At 37.5% G+C, this 15,770-nt stretch overlaps 1 protein-coding gene across 2 annotated transcripts in view; it reads right to left on the reverse strand.

The window, feature by feature from the left end:
* The window catches only part of TMTC4 (transmembrane O-mannosyltransferase targeting cadherins 4), an 89,152-nt gene extending 73,989 nt beyond the window's left edge, over positions 1 to 15,163 (reverse strand). The window contains exons 1-2 of one of the 2 annotated variants that reach the window (XM_074299458.1): positions 14,966 to 15,163; positions 3,108 to 3,323 (exon numbers count right to left, since the gene is read on the reverse strand). In XM_074299458.1, the coding sequence (XP_074155559.1) occupies positions 3,108 to 3,323; positions 14,966 to 15,073 (324 nt within the window). In that variant the 5' untranslated portion in view covers positions 15,074 to 15,163. The remainder of the gene's footprint in view (positions 1 to 3,107; positions 3,324 to 14,965) is intronic. The other variant, XM_074299459.1, reaches the window with a different exon arrangement.
* Between the last annotated feature and the right edge of the window lie 607 nt (positions 15,164 to 15,770).

Here is a 15,770-nt window from a genome sequence, read left to right on the forward strand (position 1 = left end):
AAAAGGGGCACAGTATGGTGCCCTAGAAAACCCTGGCAAAACAATACTCAATAGATATACAAAATGACTTCATCTGTGCATCTCACAAGGAAAAGAACTGAAAATACTTAATTTAATAAAGCCAAGAAACACTTTTGCTCCTTTTTTCCCCCTAACTCTTGGCCAATGTTTTTTTGCCCTGGCACTTAGTTAATATTTTTTATGAGATAGTCCTAATCAAAATCCAACCAAAAGAAAGAACATATATTTTTTAAAACAGTTAATTTGAAAATCAAGTCTCTTTTAGTTTTCAAAAAAAGCATTATATGTGAATGAGTAAGGTTATTTAAACAACTGATTTAATTTGATGTACTTGCCTGTAGCCACAATCTTAATTTTCCTCCTTCTTTATTTTTTGAAAATAAACTGAAGCAATAACATCTGTCAGTAACTGCTGGATGAATTGGGGGAAAGTTATTATTTAAAGAATGTACTAAAAACAAACATCAACAATAGTATAGTCTGTTATCTTTACCTACATTAAAAAAAAAAAGGAAAATATATCTTATTTCTTTCTAAATCACTAAATGCTATATAGCATTCAAAATTTACTTTATTTTTACAAACAACCACTATTTTCATGAAGAGATTTATCAACTTTTGAAGCATTTCAGGAGTAAAAAGGTGACATTTATGTTCCACTTGGAAGAATTCTTCACTTGAGTTTTAAAATAAGTTCATTAAGTTTTTCAAGAGAATTCCACAAATTCATGTAAGCTTCCACAGCAAAGACAGGTGAATGTATTTCTTAAAGCTTAAAGTTCAAGATGCAAAAACTCTCCTGAATACAGCTAGATTTAATAGAAACAATAAGTCATAAGCGAAATTTATTGGTGTTCAAAAGAGACTTGGTTTCAAGTCCAAGTGTTTCCTTCTAAATGTTTTCAAAGCCAATGTCTATTATTTTTTATTTGGCTTTTTATTTCCATGTATCTGTTTGTTTGTTTGTTTATTTAACCATTCCCCACTCCTTTTCTGATTCTCATGGGCAGATAAAAGAAAAAGAATAGTATTTTCCACTTCACACCCAGCATCCACTGATAAATAAAATTGATGAAGACCATACACTTGCAGCCAATTGGATTCTCAAGATACAAAATGTGTAAGGTAGATAGCAAACAGAAATGACTAATTACACTTTCACCTGCAACAGTCAGCATGAAATGTATTGATATCAATGATAGCGGGCGCCATATGGTCACGATCCTAACTTTTCCTACTGTCATATCATTTTTTCCCTTAACCTGAAGCATTTGAGCTGCTGCCATGCTTGACTGACAGCTGCAGAGACTAGAAGTAATGCCACAGTAACTTTGAGGGTTGGAAGAGACCTAGCTCATCTAGGCCAACCTACTCTTGTTCTGTCTATATGTATTATATATTATATCCATATTATATATGGATAACCTGTCCAAGTTATCCATCTAGCCCTTATCACATTCCATTTATAGGAAATTTATAAGATCCCAGAACAGCCCTTACACTTGGAGTTGTAACTGTTAGAAGCTCCTGCCTTAAATCAACTTCAAATCTGGTTTTTGGTAGCATCTAAAATTTTGTTCTTAGTTCCATTGCTGATGCCAAGTAGAACAAGCTTAATTTTTCTCTTCCATAGGTTAACTATTCAAATACTTGAGGACAGTCATCATGTTCCCCACAATTATTCTCTTTGATACAACCTAAGGTCTCTTCTGGATTTAATTCTATGATCCTATGAATCAAGTAGAAATGAAAAGTGGCATGACACTTTGTGGTATTACACTAAATTTTAAATTAGATTTTATAAACAATCCAAAAAAAAAACCTAACTAATGAGGGAAACATTCAATCACTAGAGAGAACATTTCCCATAAAATATATCAAATCAATAATTTTGATTTTTTTGATTGTATTAAATTTAAAATATTTTGCATAAACAAAATCAATGCAACTAAGATTAGAAGGAAAACAAACCTGGAAAACAATTTTTACAGCAAATATCTCTGACAATGGTTGCATTTCTCAAATATTGAGAGAATGGAGTTAAATTTATAAGAATACAAGTCATGGTCAAAGGATATGAACAGAAAAAGAAATCGAAGCTATCTATAATCCCATGAAAAATGCTCTAAATCACTATTGACTAAAAGATTGTAAACAACTCTGAGGCAACCCCTAAAACCTATTAGATTGGTTAATATGATAGAAAAGAATAGAATAATGTTGGAGAAGATTTGGTGGAGTTGTGAACTGACCCAACCATTCTGGAGAGTAATTTGGAACTATGCCTAAAGGGCTATAAGTTGTGCATATTCTTTAATCCAGCAAAACTGCTATTTAGATCTGTATCCCAAAGAGATTTAAAAAAGGGGGAGGAGGATGTATTTGTATAAAATATTTATTGAAGCTTTTTTTGCAGAGACAAAAAATTGGAAGCTGAAGGGATGTCCATCAATTGGGAATGGCTGAATAGGCTGTGATACATGATTGTAATGGTATGTTATTGTTCTATGAGAAATGAGTAGACTTATTTCAAAAAAAATCTGGACTTATATGAACTGATACAAAGTGAAATGAGCAGAATTAGAACATTGTACACATTAACAACAATACTGTATGATGATCAACTGTGAATGATTTAGCTATTCTCAGCAATGCAATGATCCAAGACACTTCCAAAGTGATTATAATAAAAATGCTATCTATATCCACAGAAAGAACTGATGGAATCAAAATGCAGACTGAAGCATACTATTTTTCATGTTCTGTATTTCTTTTCATGGTTTTTTCCTTCTGCATCTATTTCTGATTAATATGGTTTTAAAATGCTTTGTGAGTCTGAACATGTATAACCTATATCAATTTGCTTATTATCTCAGGGAGAGTGAGGGTGATAGAAAAAGAGAGAGAAAACTTAGAACTCAAAATTTTTTAAAAATGTATCTCAAAAATTGCCTTTACATATAATTGGAGAAAAACAAAATATTTTATTAAAAAACAAAGAAATTATGTCAAATCGAGAATGGGTATTGTGTTTGGGGCCTAGTTTGGTTGTTAACATCAGTTTAACAGTCACAATGAGTACAAACCTTATTGTTGACAATGGCTTCTGAATCATCAAAGACAAAATCTCCATCATAACTATGGGCAAAGCATACAAAGGAAACAAATGCCACTAGAAGTTTTGCCCAGTAAGTGGGAAGGATGGTTGTTGGTATAACATTATCCAAATTAACATCCACCTCAGCCATTTTGAAAAGTGTTGGTTCCAATGTTGATGCTCCAGCATTATGTTGATTAGAAATCTGTAATACATATAAGAGGTATTTTAACAGAAAAGAAATTTTAATGCTAAGTAAATTCATGTAAATATACAAAGAAATGTAAAAACTAAATGTACAAAACTATATTATTTATGATAATTTTAATAGTGAATACATTTAATTGGGAATAAATCATAAGATCAAATCATGAAATTTCAGCAGACAACCAATTGTAATTAACCATTAGAGTAATTGATTCATCACCACAAAGTCCTGTAAGGATTTAAAACTCTAGATTTTTTTTTTAATCTAGATACCTGCCTTCTAAGCCAATCAATTTAATGTCCATATTTGTAAGATATTGAGCTCAAGGCTTTATAAGAAAAAAATTGTAAGATATGATCCCTGTTTTGAATAAGAAAAATATTGATTATTTCTTTGTTAGAATTTTATTTATAGCTAGGAGAAACCTGGGGTTCATGAAGTACAGATGAGATATTGAGGGCCAGAGAGATTAAATAACTTTCCAAGGCCATCCAGATACTAAACAATGGAGTTGGGATTTGACTGCAAACCTAGCATTCTTTCAACTATATCATAACATTTCAAGAACTATAAATGCAGTGGTATGAGTACTCCCATCATCCATACAGTAGATGTTGTGTGAATGAGTAGAATGTAGAATCACATAAAAATCTAAATATAGAAAATAAATTACAGCTCAATATAAAAACGTTATAAGATAGTTTATAATTAATTATTCCTAATTATGGACATTGAATTGGTCTGTCAAGGCTTCATGGAAGGAAGATGTAAACTCAATCTTCTTCTAAAAGATTCAAAGGTAGAGAAAAGGTGAGGAAAATAATATTATGTCAGGAAACAAGGACACTGTTCATCCAAAAAGGACACTTTTCCTCAACCAACATAGTGGATACTCAAAAAAATAGTCACTGAATGCATGAAATGAATACGTGCGTGTGTGTGTGTATGTGTACACACATATAGAGAGGATATATGAGAATATATGAAATAAACATATATATATGTATGCAAAATACAGTGTTCATTATTAGAAATACACAAAAAACCCCATCATTTCTACCTTCAAGAAATTTGTAACCCAATTGATAACGCAATTAGGGTTAAGTAACTTGCCCAGGGTCACACAGCTAGTATCAAGAGTCTTAAGTCATATTTGAACTCTAGGTCTCTTGACTCCACAGCCAGTGTTCTGTCTATATATGGAGTAATCAAAAGATTTTGTGGAATTGGTGGGACTGGAGTTAAATCTTGAAAGAAGTATTTAGGTTGGTAAAGAGAACAGGGAAGGGCAATTAGTACAGAACAAGAGAACAAAGTTAGGGGACCAAGAACTAATATGGTGTAGGGCTCAGGTCAGTGATTGACATTAATGCAACTGGAGCTTAAAAGGATTTTTTTTTGGAGAGTGGGGAGGAAGTAATCTTGCCTTACTAAGGTGAGATAAAGTGATGGAAGGCTGAGAGTGCCATACAGGGAAGTATAGACTTATTCTAATAGATTCTTGGAAAGAAGGATGATTTTTGTTTTAAGGGGATTAAGTTGGTGGCAGTAAGAAGAAAGAACGGGAATAAATTAGGGAATGGAAACAACAAGATCAGCTAAGAAGCAATTGTGGGGGGAAAAAAAAGAGAGAGAAGCTATTGTGGGCATACAGTAATAATAGCCTATACTCTAATGGTAGCAGTGGCACTGGAAAGAAAAGGATAGCCAATCACATATGCTAAATGCCTACAATGTGTCAGATAGTATTCCAAGGACTGGAAACACTGATAATAAAATGAAACAATACTTGCCCTCAGGAAGCTTATATCATATGGAGGAGACAGCATGAATCCATTTAAGTATATACAAAATAAAAACAGAGTAACCTTAAGGGTAAAAAGCACTAATCTCACAAGAAAAGTTAAGACTATCAGACAATGGGCCCCTGATTTGAGGAAATTCAGGAACCAAGAGCTAAGGTGGGAAGAGGGGATATTTCAAGCATGGTAGTGATGAATGTAGAACAGCCTAGAAAAATACATAAATAAAAGAGATGTGAGGAACAAAAAAGTCAGTTTGGCTAAACCAAGAGTACAAGAGAAGTAATATATAAGATTGGAAAGGCTACTTAGAGCCAAACTAAATTTTCTTTAAATGCCAACAGAAGACAGATTGACAAACGAGTGTGTTTGGAAAGAAACTTATTAATGTAGTGATAGAGTCTAAAAACAATTCTATAGCTCAAATAGATGAAATATTGGTGATGTTTACTAATCTATAACAGAAAGATCTAAGGGAAAAGATGACAGCCAATGGGCTGTAGTGACAGAGTGAGTAGATGTCTGTTTTGCACTGAAGGACAGAACCACACCAGTGAATAGATGCCACAAAGAGATTTTGTTTAAGTTAGGGCAAGAAAAAGAGAAATGACTAGGGCCACATTTAGGAGGCAGTCCATTTCCAATCACTGTGAGTATTTTGGCAGAAACTATCAGGCATTCATGGAATATTAGAGCCAGAACATTGTAGATCCTCTAATTTAACTCTCTCCTTTTACATATAAGGAAATTGAGTCCCAAGGATTTAATTACTTGCCTAAGGACATATATCTAGTTATAAATACAGATGAGACAAATTAAGAGATCCTACCAATTTCCAGTGCTTTTTTTTTTTTTTTTTTTACTGTACTACATTGAAGTAAAAAGAGTTCTGCAATAGGGGGGGAGGTCAGACTAAATGACCTTGAAATCATGTCAATGATTCTATGATCTCCCACACTGAATCTTATAAAACTCGTAAAAATCTCAATATAAATGGCACCTATATCTTATTTCTTCTTTGGGTTCTGTCTTTGGATTTATCCACAATAAGATCAAGGGAAAGAATGGATTACCACTTTCTCATCCTTTTTTATATAAGCTGTGAATAAATAGCATGACAAAGAGTTTCAGAACTGATTGCATGCTATTGATTAACAAAGGGACTTGACCCGCATTCAGGTATTCCTACTAGAAGAGTTGAGCAGCTGAAAGAGGACCACTACCTTCATGCTTATTTTGAGAAGATAACTTAAATCTGTTAAAACCTCATTTCCTATGCTAATTCTGCAAACTAGACAACTAAAGCCTCAACAAAGGTTCAGCACCACAGATAGCTTTACTCTAGATATTTACTTTTATTGAGCTCTTTAATGCAAATCAAACAAGAGAGGAAAGTAATTGTCTGATAGTAACACCTTTCAATTTCTAGCAGCCAGAAAAAAGATTTAGATTTACAACTTGGAGATGAAAGGCTTGGCTTCTCATTCACTGACAATACTCTGAAACATTCAGTTTAGAGTACTGCATGTTTTTAAGAGCTGCCAGGAAATATTCTAGCTACTATCTCCTCTGTCTTTCTTCCTGGCAATCAACGGATAAGTCATTTCTCAGGTATCCACACTTTAACTACAAATTCTAAGTAAGACTCTCCAAGCATTTGTGAACTGATTCAACAATTCCAGGGAGCAATTTATAACTATGCCCAAGGGCTATAAAACTGTGCATACCCTTTGATTCTTTAATCCAACTACTAAGTCAGTATCCCAAAGAGATCATAAAACGGGAAAAGGCTCTACATAGATAAAAATATTTGTAGCAGCTCGTTTAGGGTAGCAAAGAATTAGACACAGAGATGCCCATCAACTGAGAAATGGCTAAACAAGTATGGCATATGAATGTAATAGAATACTATTAGGCTATAAAAAATGATGAGCAGCTAAATTTTAGAAAAACTAGGAAAGAGTTGCATGAATTAATGCTGAGTGAAGTGAATAAACTAGCAGAACATTGTATACAATAACAGCAACATTGTGCAATGACCAACTATGACACTTTTCAGCATTATAGTAATCTAAAACAATTCCAAAAGACTCACAATGGAAAATGCCATCCAGATCTAGAGAAAGAACTTTTAAGTCTGAATGCAGAGTCCAGAATACTATTTTCCCTTTTTAAAATTTGATTTTGTTTCTAGTGGTTTCTCCCTTTTGTCTGTTTCTTCTCTCACAACAAAACTAATATGGAAGTATGTTTAACAAGATTCCTCTTCCTGACTTCAGATCTAACTTCAGACACTTACTGCTTGACCCAAGGCAAGTCAATTAAACATATTAGCTTCAATTTCATTATGTGAAATGTGAAATAAAACTGGAGAAGGAAATGGTAAATCTTTACAGTATCCCCCAAATGCAGTTAAGAAGAATAAGAGATGACAAATGAATAAACAACAAAATTGAGATCAGCACTTATGTAACTCATAATAACTGTTCTCATTTATATGATACAGAAGATAAAATGTTAGATTTGGAATCAAGAAGACTTGAGTCCAAATCTGGTTTTATTTCTCAGGGCACAAGGCATAGAATCAAGAAGTTGTTACTCCTTAAATTATGTTACCTCAGAATCAAAAGATTATTAACACAGTGGCAATAAGCATTTGAAAGCCAATCATAAGAAATAAGTTATAATCACCACAATCTCTTTGAATATATAAGTGGATAATAGCACCTATTTCCAAGTTGTTATGAGGTTCAAATGAAATAATATATATAATGTAGCTAAGATATTCTTGGAGTAGAATTGTTGATTTGCATCTGGAGGGAAGTTCTGCAATGAAGCTCTCCACAACAATGAAATCACAAGTATTTTTAGTTTTTCTTCAATGTCTCTCATTTCACTTTAAAATTCTTTTTCTTCTATAAATTCTCTCTTGGCAGGGAGCCATTTCATGTTACTCTTAAGGGTAAAAGCTCCCCCCCCCCAAACTGTCCTCTGAAAATGAATCCTGGTCTTCCCTGTTCCCATAGTAAATTTCAATGGTGGGGTTCTTCTTTGCTGATTAATTTTTTTTTTTTTTTTAATTAAGAGGTATTAGTATAAGCACTTCTAATTGAGAGGGGGAAATAGAGCCTCTGACTTCACTTTAGCTCTCTCTTCTGATCAGGAACCCCACACCAAGAGCTCTCCTCTCCAGCAAGTGCATACAGTCAGTACCATCCCTGCCCTGCTTCTACACACACTTGATGTTAGTGCTTTCTTGCCCAGGTTGCACCTCAGCAGTATAGCTGGGCCAGGCCTTCCTAATCAGCTGAAGTTTACTCAAATCCCCAACTAAAAAAAAACAAAAACAAAAACACCAATCCCAGGAGATGAAAGTTTCTGTGGTTCTTGCAGAGACTCTAGTCACACCCAGCTTACCCCAGGCTTTGTTCAACACAGTATAAGTCTTTATTCAACATGAGGCACAAATTTGGTTTATTTGTGGGGGAAATCTGGAGAGCCTGAAATTTACCAACCTACTCTGTCATCTTCCCAGAATCCTCCTGAAATCCTAAGTATTAACTCTGTATATGTATGTATGTACACACACACACACACACACACACACTTACAAACACATATACAGCTCTACCTACACACACATTATGTATATGTATATGTATATGTGTGTGTGTGTGTGTGTGTGTGTGTGTGTGTGTGTGTGTGTGTGTGTAGGCAGCTAGGTGGTTCAACTGATAAAGCACTGGGTTTGGAATCAGGAAGACCTGAGTTCAAATTTGATCACAGATCCCAGGCAAGTCATTTAATCTGTTAGTTTTAATTCACTGGAGAAGGAAACAGCAAACCACTCCAGTATCTTTGCCAAGAAACCCGCATGTACAGTGTGATCCACAGAGCCACAAAGAGTCAAATCTGAGTGAACAGCAACATTATGTGTATGTGTTTATATAGACACACACACATATATATTAAAAGACCAAATATATCTTTGAGACACAGTATGGAAAGGCCTAAATGTAGATAAGACTCCTTTCAAAAAGAAAGCTGAACTATCTCATTCTTGTTTGAATTTCCTGAATAATAAAGACTTAAAAGCAGCAAACCAAACCAGGAAGAAAAAGCAAAATGATAAAACTATATTAAAAAACAAATAAAATTAAATACACAATCACAATAACAGTATTATTAGAAATAGCATTTTAACAGATACACAGAACATAAATGTAAATACAATTCCTTTCTGATAGTTCCCACAATCAATAGCTAAAGGGTCAATAAATAGTTTAAGAAAGCTAGAAAGAATAAAGTTATGGGTTATTGTGGATAGAGGGCTTGACTTGAAATTAGGATGATGTAGATTCTATTCTTTCCTTAGATCCTAACTAGATATATGATCCTGAGAAAGCCACTTATTTAGCCTCATTTTATTCATCTGTGTAATGTAATGTGAACAAAACAGCACTGTCTTACAATTGTGAGGATAAAATGAGAAGATATAGATAGATATAGATATAGCCCGGTAATCCAGTGGAATGTTGGATTTAGGATCAGGAAGATTTGAGTTGACCTCTCCTAACCTCAGTTTCCTTATTTGTAAAATGGGGATAATATTAGTACCCAATTCACAGGTTGTTGTAGGGATAATATATATGATCAACGAGTTAGCAACTCAATGAATTAGCTTATGAGGTACTCTGTATTAAGTGTTGTATACTAAAGGAAGATGGGGTCAGATACAACAAAAGATGGGACATGATCTTTGTTTTCATAGATTTTACTCTAACAGAGAAGAAAATTATAACTAAATCAACATGCTAATAAATAAATATTAATATACTACAAATTCACTTTCCTAACATATGCAAAATGAAGTGTTTGGCTAGATGGTCCCTAAGGTCTCTCCTAGCTCTAAACCACCAAGCCTACAAATATCTACTTACCAAGAAAATAAAGTCCTTATCAGAAGTCAATTAAAAAAGAATTGCCAAGGAAATGTTTTGAGCTAGATTTTTTAAGAGGAGGGAATTTGACTTTGTACAGCAAGAAAGACATTCTATGCAAAGAAAATGACATGCAAAGACATGAATGTAGGAATAAATACACTATGAGTGAGATAGCAAGAAACTTTAGCTTAGCCAGAGAGCAGTATTAACAGAAGGGTAGGGAGCCAAGTAATGGCATGGGGGGGGGGGGGGGGGAAACAAAGCTCACTCCAGATAGAGCTGGACTGTCCTGTACATAAAAGGTAGTAATGTGAGATAAGGGTAGGAAGAAAAGGCGGCCCTAGATCAGAGGTGTGTGACTACCTAGAGCAGCCTGAACTACATTAAAATGCAATTGGGAAATGTTTAACAAAATAAATAAAAATACAACATATGTCATCTCACTGAATCCTTACAACAACCTTGTATTATTATTCCCATTTTACAATTAAAGAAGCTGAGAATGAGAGAAGTTAATTCAAATCTTCCCTGCTCCAAGTTCCATCCTATTCACTAGGCTACCTGACTTCATCCTATTTATCATTTCATTTTGCTATAAATAGAAGAATTCCGATGGTGAGAGGAAAAAAGGGCAGTTTTAGATTCTTCTTGCAAACAGATTGAAGACTGACTCAAATCTAGATGATGGAGGGCTATACTTTATACAATAAATTTCTTTATTAGTAATTATTGGAAAGCAGGCTAGAATAAATAGTTTTGATAAAGTTATTTAGTAGTTACATTTAAGATGATGTGAGAAATGGATAGAATTGTAAGAAAAGCATCGAGAGGAGGTAGGAGGTAAAGGTTGGAAAAAAGCATGCAAGAATATGAAAAGAACTGCTACAGAAAGTGTAAAGTTCTTGGTTTGATTTTCTGGAGGTCTTAAGGGCAGCCTTCTTTTCAATAGAGTAATCACTATGAGAATAGCCAGGTGTTAAAAGTCCAAATCCTTTTTTTTTTTTTTTTTTTTTAATCTCCTTGCCTGGGGTTGGGTAGCTTTCTGGACAGCCTTTCAAAAGACCTTGGTCTCATTGGAGAAATGCAGGAGGAGAGCCTGCCACCAGGAGCCTGACCAAAGATGGAATTGAATCCCTTGGATCCTTGTTGGCTGTTATATACTCCATTATCATAGGTGTGAATCTTGTGGAAGTATATTAAGTACTAAGTACCAAGTTCATGTATTGAACTAGAGAACTATTAAGCACCATGCTAAACTAGGTAAACATTGTCTTATCATTTCCACTGACTTAACACCTTGTAAGAATCCTTGTTTCAGGCCCATAACAAGGAGTACTTAAGATCTGGGGAAAATAACTTTAGAGCTGAAAGGACCTCAGAGGTAATCTAATCCAACCCCTACATTTTACAAATAAGCAAACTAAGTCACAAAGGCAGTAGACATCTAAGGTAGAATTGAATACAGATTCTGACTCCAGAGCCAATGACAGGAAAAAGAATCATAAGAATCTGATTATAGCTAGAATGTGAATTAAAAAAAAAAAAAAAAAAAAAAAAATATATATATATATATATATATATATATATATATATATATATATATATATATATATATATATATATATACATATACATAAAACAGGCTCATGCAAATTTCCTAAGATATAAAGTACAAATACAGAGTTAGAGATAATATGTAGCTTTAAACAATTTAGTTTGGCAAACATTATTATGTATCTATTTTATATAATGTATTGTGTTAGAGGAGACAAAGTTTATGCAATAAAATATCCATGTCCCCATGAAACTTTCAGTCTATAGGGGAATAAATAAACCTCAGATAACTATATGATAAACAGCATTACATAACATTACAAAACAAAGTGCTTTTTGACTTCTGCATAGGCAAGTTATTTCTGACAAGGGAGACTGGGGATTTCTTGGGGAAAACCTGGCATATGACTTGGTCTTTAAAGTTTGGATAAGAATTCTACAAAGAAAGGTGCAGAAAATACAAAATCTAGGGAAAACAGCATGAGTCAATCCATGGAGGTGGGATAGTACAGAGCTCCTTCCAGAGAGAAAAGCATACAGGATGGGCGGAGTGTTCTGTACATGAAGGGGAATAATGTGATTGAAGGCAAGAAAGGGTGGCTCCAGATCAAAGGTGTCAAACTTAAGGGTAAAATTACCTAGTGGGGCCTAAGCAAATTTGAATGTAATTTGGATGTTTTAACAAAATAAATAAAAATGGAATATACATAGAATTAGTCAATTTGTGATTTTCTAAGTTGATATGCTCCAGTAGGGACCTATTTCTATTTGTATTTTACACCACTACTCTAGATCACTGCATGCCAAATTTGATCTGTCACTTAGCAGGAAAGAGGAGTTACTAAGGATTTTTGAGCAGGAATTACATAGAACAGAAGTTTCCTGGCAGTAGCATGAAGGAAGGAAATAGAAGAAGGAAGATAAAAAGATAAGAAACTAGTCTGGGTGAGTAGTAATAAGGTCCTGAACTAATGAAAAAAAAGCACTCATTAAGTATAGCTCTGTAGTATATACTGGAGATGAAAAGAAAACAAATGAGAGTTTCTTACTCTGAGTAGACATTCTATGGGAGGAGTTCAACACAGAGGTGATAGAAATGATAAGAAAGAAAGGTCTGATGCAAGAGATATAGTGAAGGTAATATTGACAGGATTAGACAACTAATTAGATATCCAAGTAAGAGATTAAGAAAAAAGAAAATGAGATCATTTAGGGTCACACGGAACTTAAGTGTAGGAGGAGATGGCCTGTAGCGATGTAGGCTTGGAATTTTAGAGGTAGATCAGAACAAGATTAAGATACAAATAGAAGACTTTGTTTTAATGAATAATAGGGAGAATTCTTTGGTAACCAAAGGAATGAGTAGATGTCTGAGACTGAGAATTTAAGAGAAATGGATGGAGTGGAGTTTTGATTTCTTATAAGAGGAAGGCAAGTCGTTTTGTATAAATGGAGAGTAATGCTGATGATGAGTGGAAAGAAGAACAGGTTTAGCAAATCCAACAGTTCTAGGAACTGTTAATAAATAACTGAAGCAAAAAGAGTAACCCGAGGAAGAGCCAGCAGAAATGATCAGACTGAAGTATAGACACAGACAATGAGACCTGCAAATCCAAAAGCAATCTTCATGTTTGTGGAATCTTCGTGGGTTTCAATCACATTGACACAGAATATCATTCAATAATATCTTTCTTTTACTATAATCAGTGACTTTCTTAAACTGTAAATAAAAGGTGGAAGTGAAGTCCATTTGTGGCTCTTCATTACTGGGCACCTTGAAGACCTAGTCTTATGTCTGGATTTTAACAATCATCAGCTCTGTCAAAGCCAGAGAATATTCTAGTCTATTCTATTCTATTCCACCCTTCATCAAGCAGTGCGGAACAAAAACCCGATATTACCTTCTTTCTCTCCCAATCTTGCTCATAGTTTTAAATTTAATCAAAATATGAACGCTTCTCAAGCAGGGGGCTGTTAACAACTGACAATGAAGCAGCTGCCATAGCTAACTCTCCCAGAAAGTTTCCGGCTTGCTAGCTTGTAGCCATTTTCCCAGGCCAGTCAGCTGGCCTCACTTAACTACACCTCCATCCACGACAAAGACACGCACTGCTGTGGGAATAAACATGGGTTGGGCAAACAGCGCGGGAGAACTAGTCGATGTTTCTTAGGGAACTCGTACCCACTGCACGACACGGGGAAATGGAAGACACACTCATTTTAGTAATTTTTTATGGCATGATGGACAATTCTACACCGTCTTCCTACAAACAAAAGCAAAACAAAACCCAAGTATGCCGCAACAAAATAGGAGCCCTGCAGAGAGTGCTCGATGCCAGGGGATGGTGGCAGCACCTGCTCTCCTTTTCAAAAAGTCCAAGTCCCCACCTATAACTCACTGGTTTGTAAGCTGCACGCTCCTTTGCGTTTGTTATTTTTTGTTTATTTTTGTTTTCTAGAGGGGCTCCGTAATACCTGCTGCGGGTGGGAAACTCTTTAACCCAGGCGCGGCAGCCAAGCACCTGGGCTTTATCCATCACAATTTTAGCCAGCTCCGTTTGAACGGTTCAGGACAATGCAGTGGCTTTGGGGCATGGCCCAGGAAACAGCACTGGGGGAAATCCCGCGACAAGCAGGTGGCCCTTCCTCCCCGGGCGGAGAGGAGAGCACCACCCTGGGAACGAGGTGGGAAGGGGCGGGTGGATGACAAGTTCGCCAGTCTCCTGGTGGGACTCAGCCAGTGTCGGCTGTCCACCTCCAAGTGGGGAGGCGGGGAGATTTAAACGGGAGGGGGAATGGGGCTGGAAGCGGCAGTCCCCTTCACCCCAGACGCGCTCCCGCCTGAGCGGGAGGCAGCAGGAGGACCCGAGCCGGAGCGCGGCTCGCAGCGCGTTCTTGCACTCCTTCCTTTGTCCCAGAGAAGCATGCACCACGAGCTGCTTAGCACCGGGGTTTCACCGGCCTCCGGCCAGTGCCTCTTGACCACTACCGCAGGTGGAACTCACTAAGCCGAGCCCCGGCTCCCTCGGCGAGCCGCTGGGCAGCAAAGGGACGGGGAGGGCTGGAACCCAACTCATTCAATTCACAAGCGCGGCGCCCCGGGAAAAGGGTGAGACGGTCCCTCCCCTCCCAAGCCCTTCCAGAGGCCCTTCTGCAGCCCAAGCAGATGCAGCCCTCGGCCCCTCCATCTCGCCCAACCTCAGGTGGGGAGAGAGGGGCTGCGGAGTAGGAGTACGGAGCTCCCCTTTCTTCCCCTCTTTCACCCCAACTCCTCCCCCTTTATGTATCCCCCGGAGGAGCCGTCGCCGCCACCAGCTCTGGAGGCCGCCCCGAGCTTTACCTGAAACAAGCCAGAGCCAGGGCGGCATCTGCCTCCCGGGTGCGAAAACTCCTGGCCGCTCTCAGCACCCCGGAGCTGGTTAGGGGGGAGGGGCCGCTCGCTCGCCATCCCGCGCGCCGCTTCCCTCCCCCCGCCCCCCGCCGCGCGCTACAGCCGCGAGCCCCTCCACCGGCGCGCGGACACACGCATCCACACACACCCACACTCTGTCTCCGCCTCCGTCCGGCCTCCTTCCCATTCTGATTGGCTGATCAGGCCTGTCTGTTCTAGGCGGCCGGCCGGTCCTCCGCCAACTCATTGGCTAACACGCTGTTGACGTTATGCCAGGGCCTAGGGGAGACGGAAGAGGGAGGGGAATAGTCTAGCTGGGAGGAAGGAGGGAGAGTGAAGCTGCCTTGGGGAGCAGGGCTTGAAGGGGGTGGGGGGTGGCGGCAGGAGGCGGGGAAGAGGAAGGAGCATGCTGAACCCTGGGAAACAGGCCCTGGGTTTGTGTAAGCGTGGGTGCCTCTAGGATGCTTTACTCATCAAGCCCTCCCCACTCCTCCAGCATTCCGTCACCCATTAGTTCTCTTACACCCAAGCTTTAAAAAGCTTCTATCTCCTCCCCCCCCCCCCCAGCCCTTTTCCACGTCTCGTATCAACCGTCCCTTCTGCCTACATCTGACATTTGACAGCTCTGCGTGGCCAGTCCTCCACATGTCCATAACTGAGCTCATGGTCTTCCTCTGCCTAACTCAGCTACTTTCCCCGTTTTCTGTGGAGAGCACCACTATCCTCCCCCATCTAGGTCCAAAATTCTAAAGTT

This window comes from Sminthopsis crassicaudata, chromosome 3 (assembly GCF_048593235.1).
Source record: "Sminthopsis crassicaudata isolate SCR6 chromosome 3, ASM4859323v1, whole genome shotgun sequence".
In the NCBI taxonomy this organism is placed as follows: domain Eukaryota; kingdom Metazoa; phylum Chordata; class Mammalia; order Dasyuromorphia; family Dasyuridae; genus Sminthopsis; species Sminthopsis crassicaudata.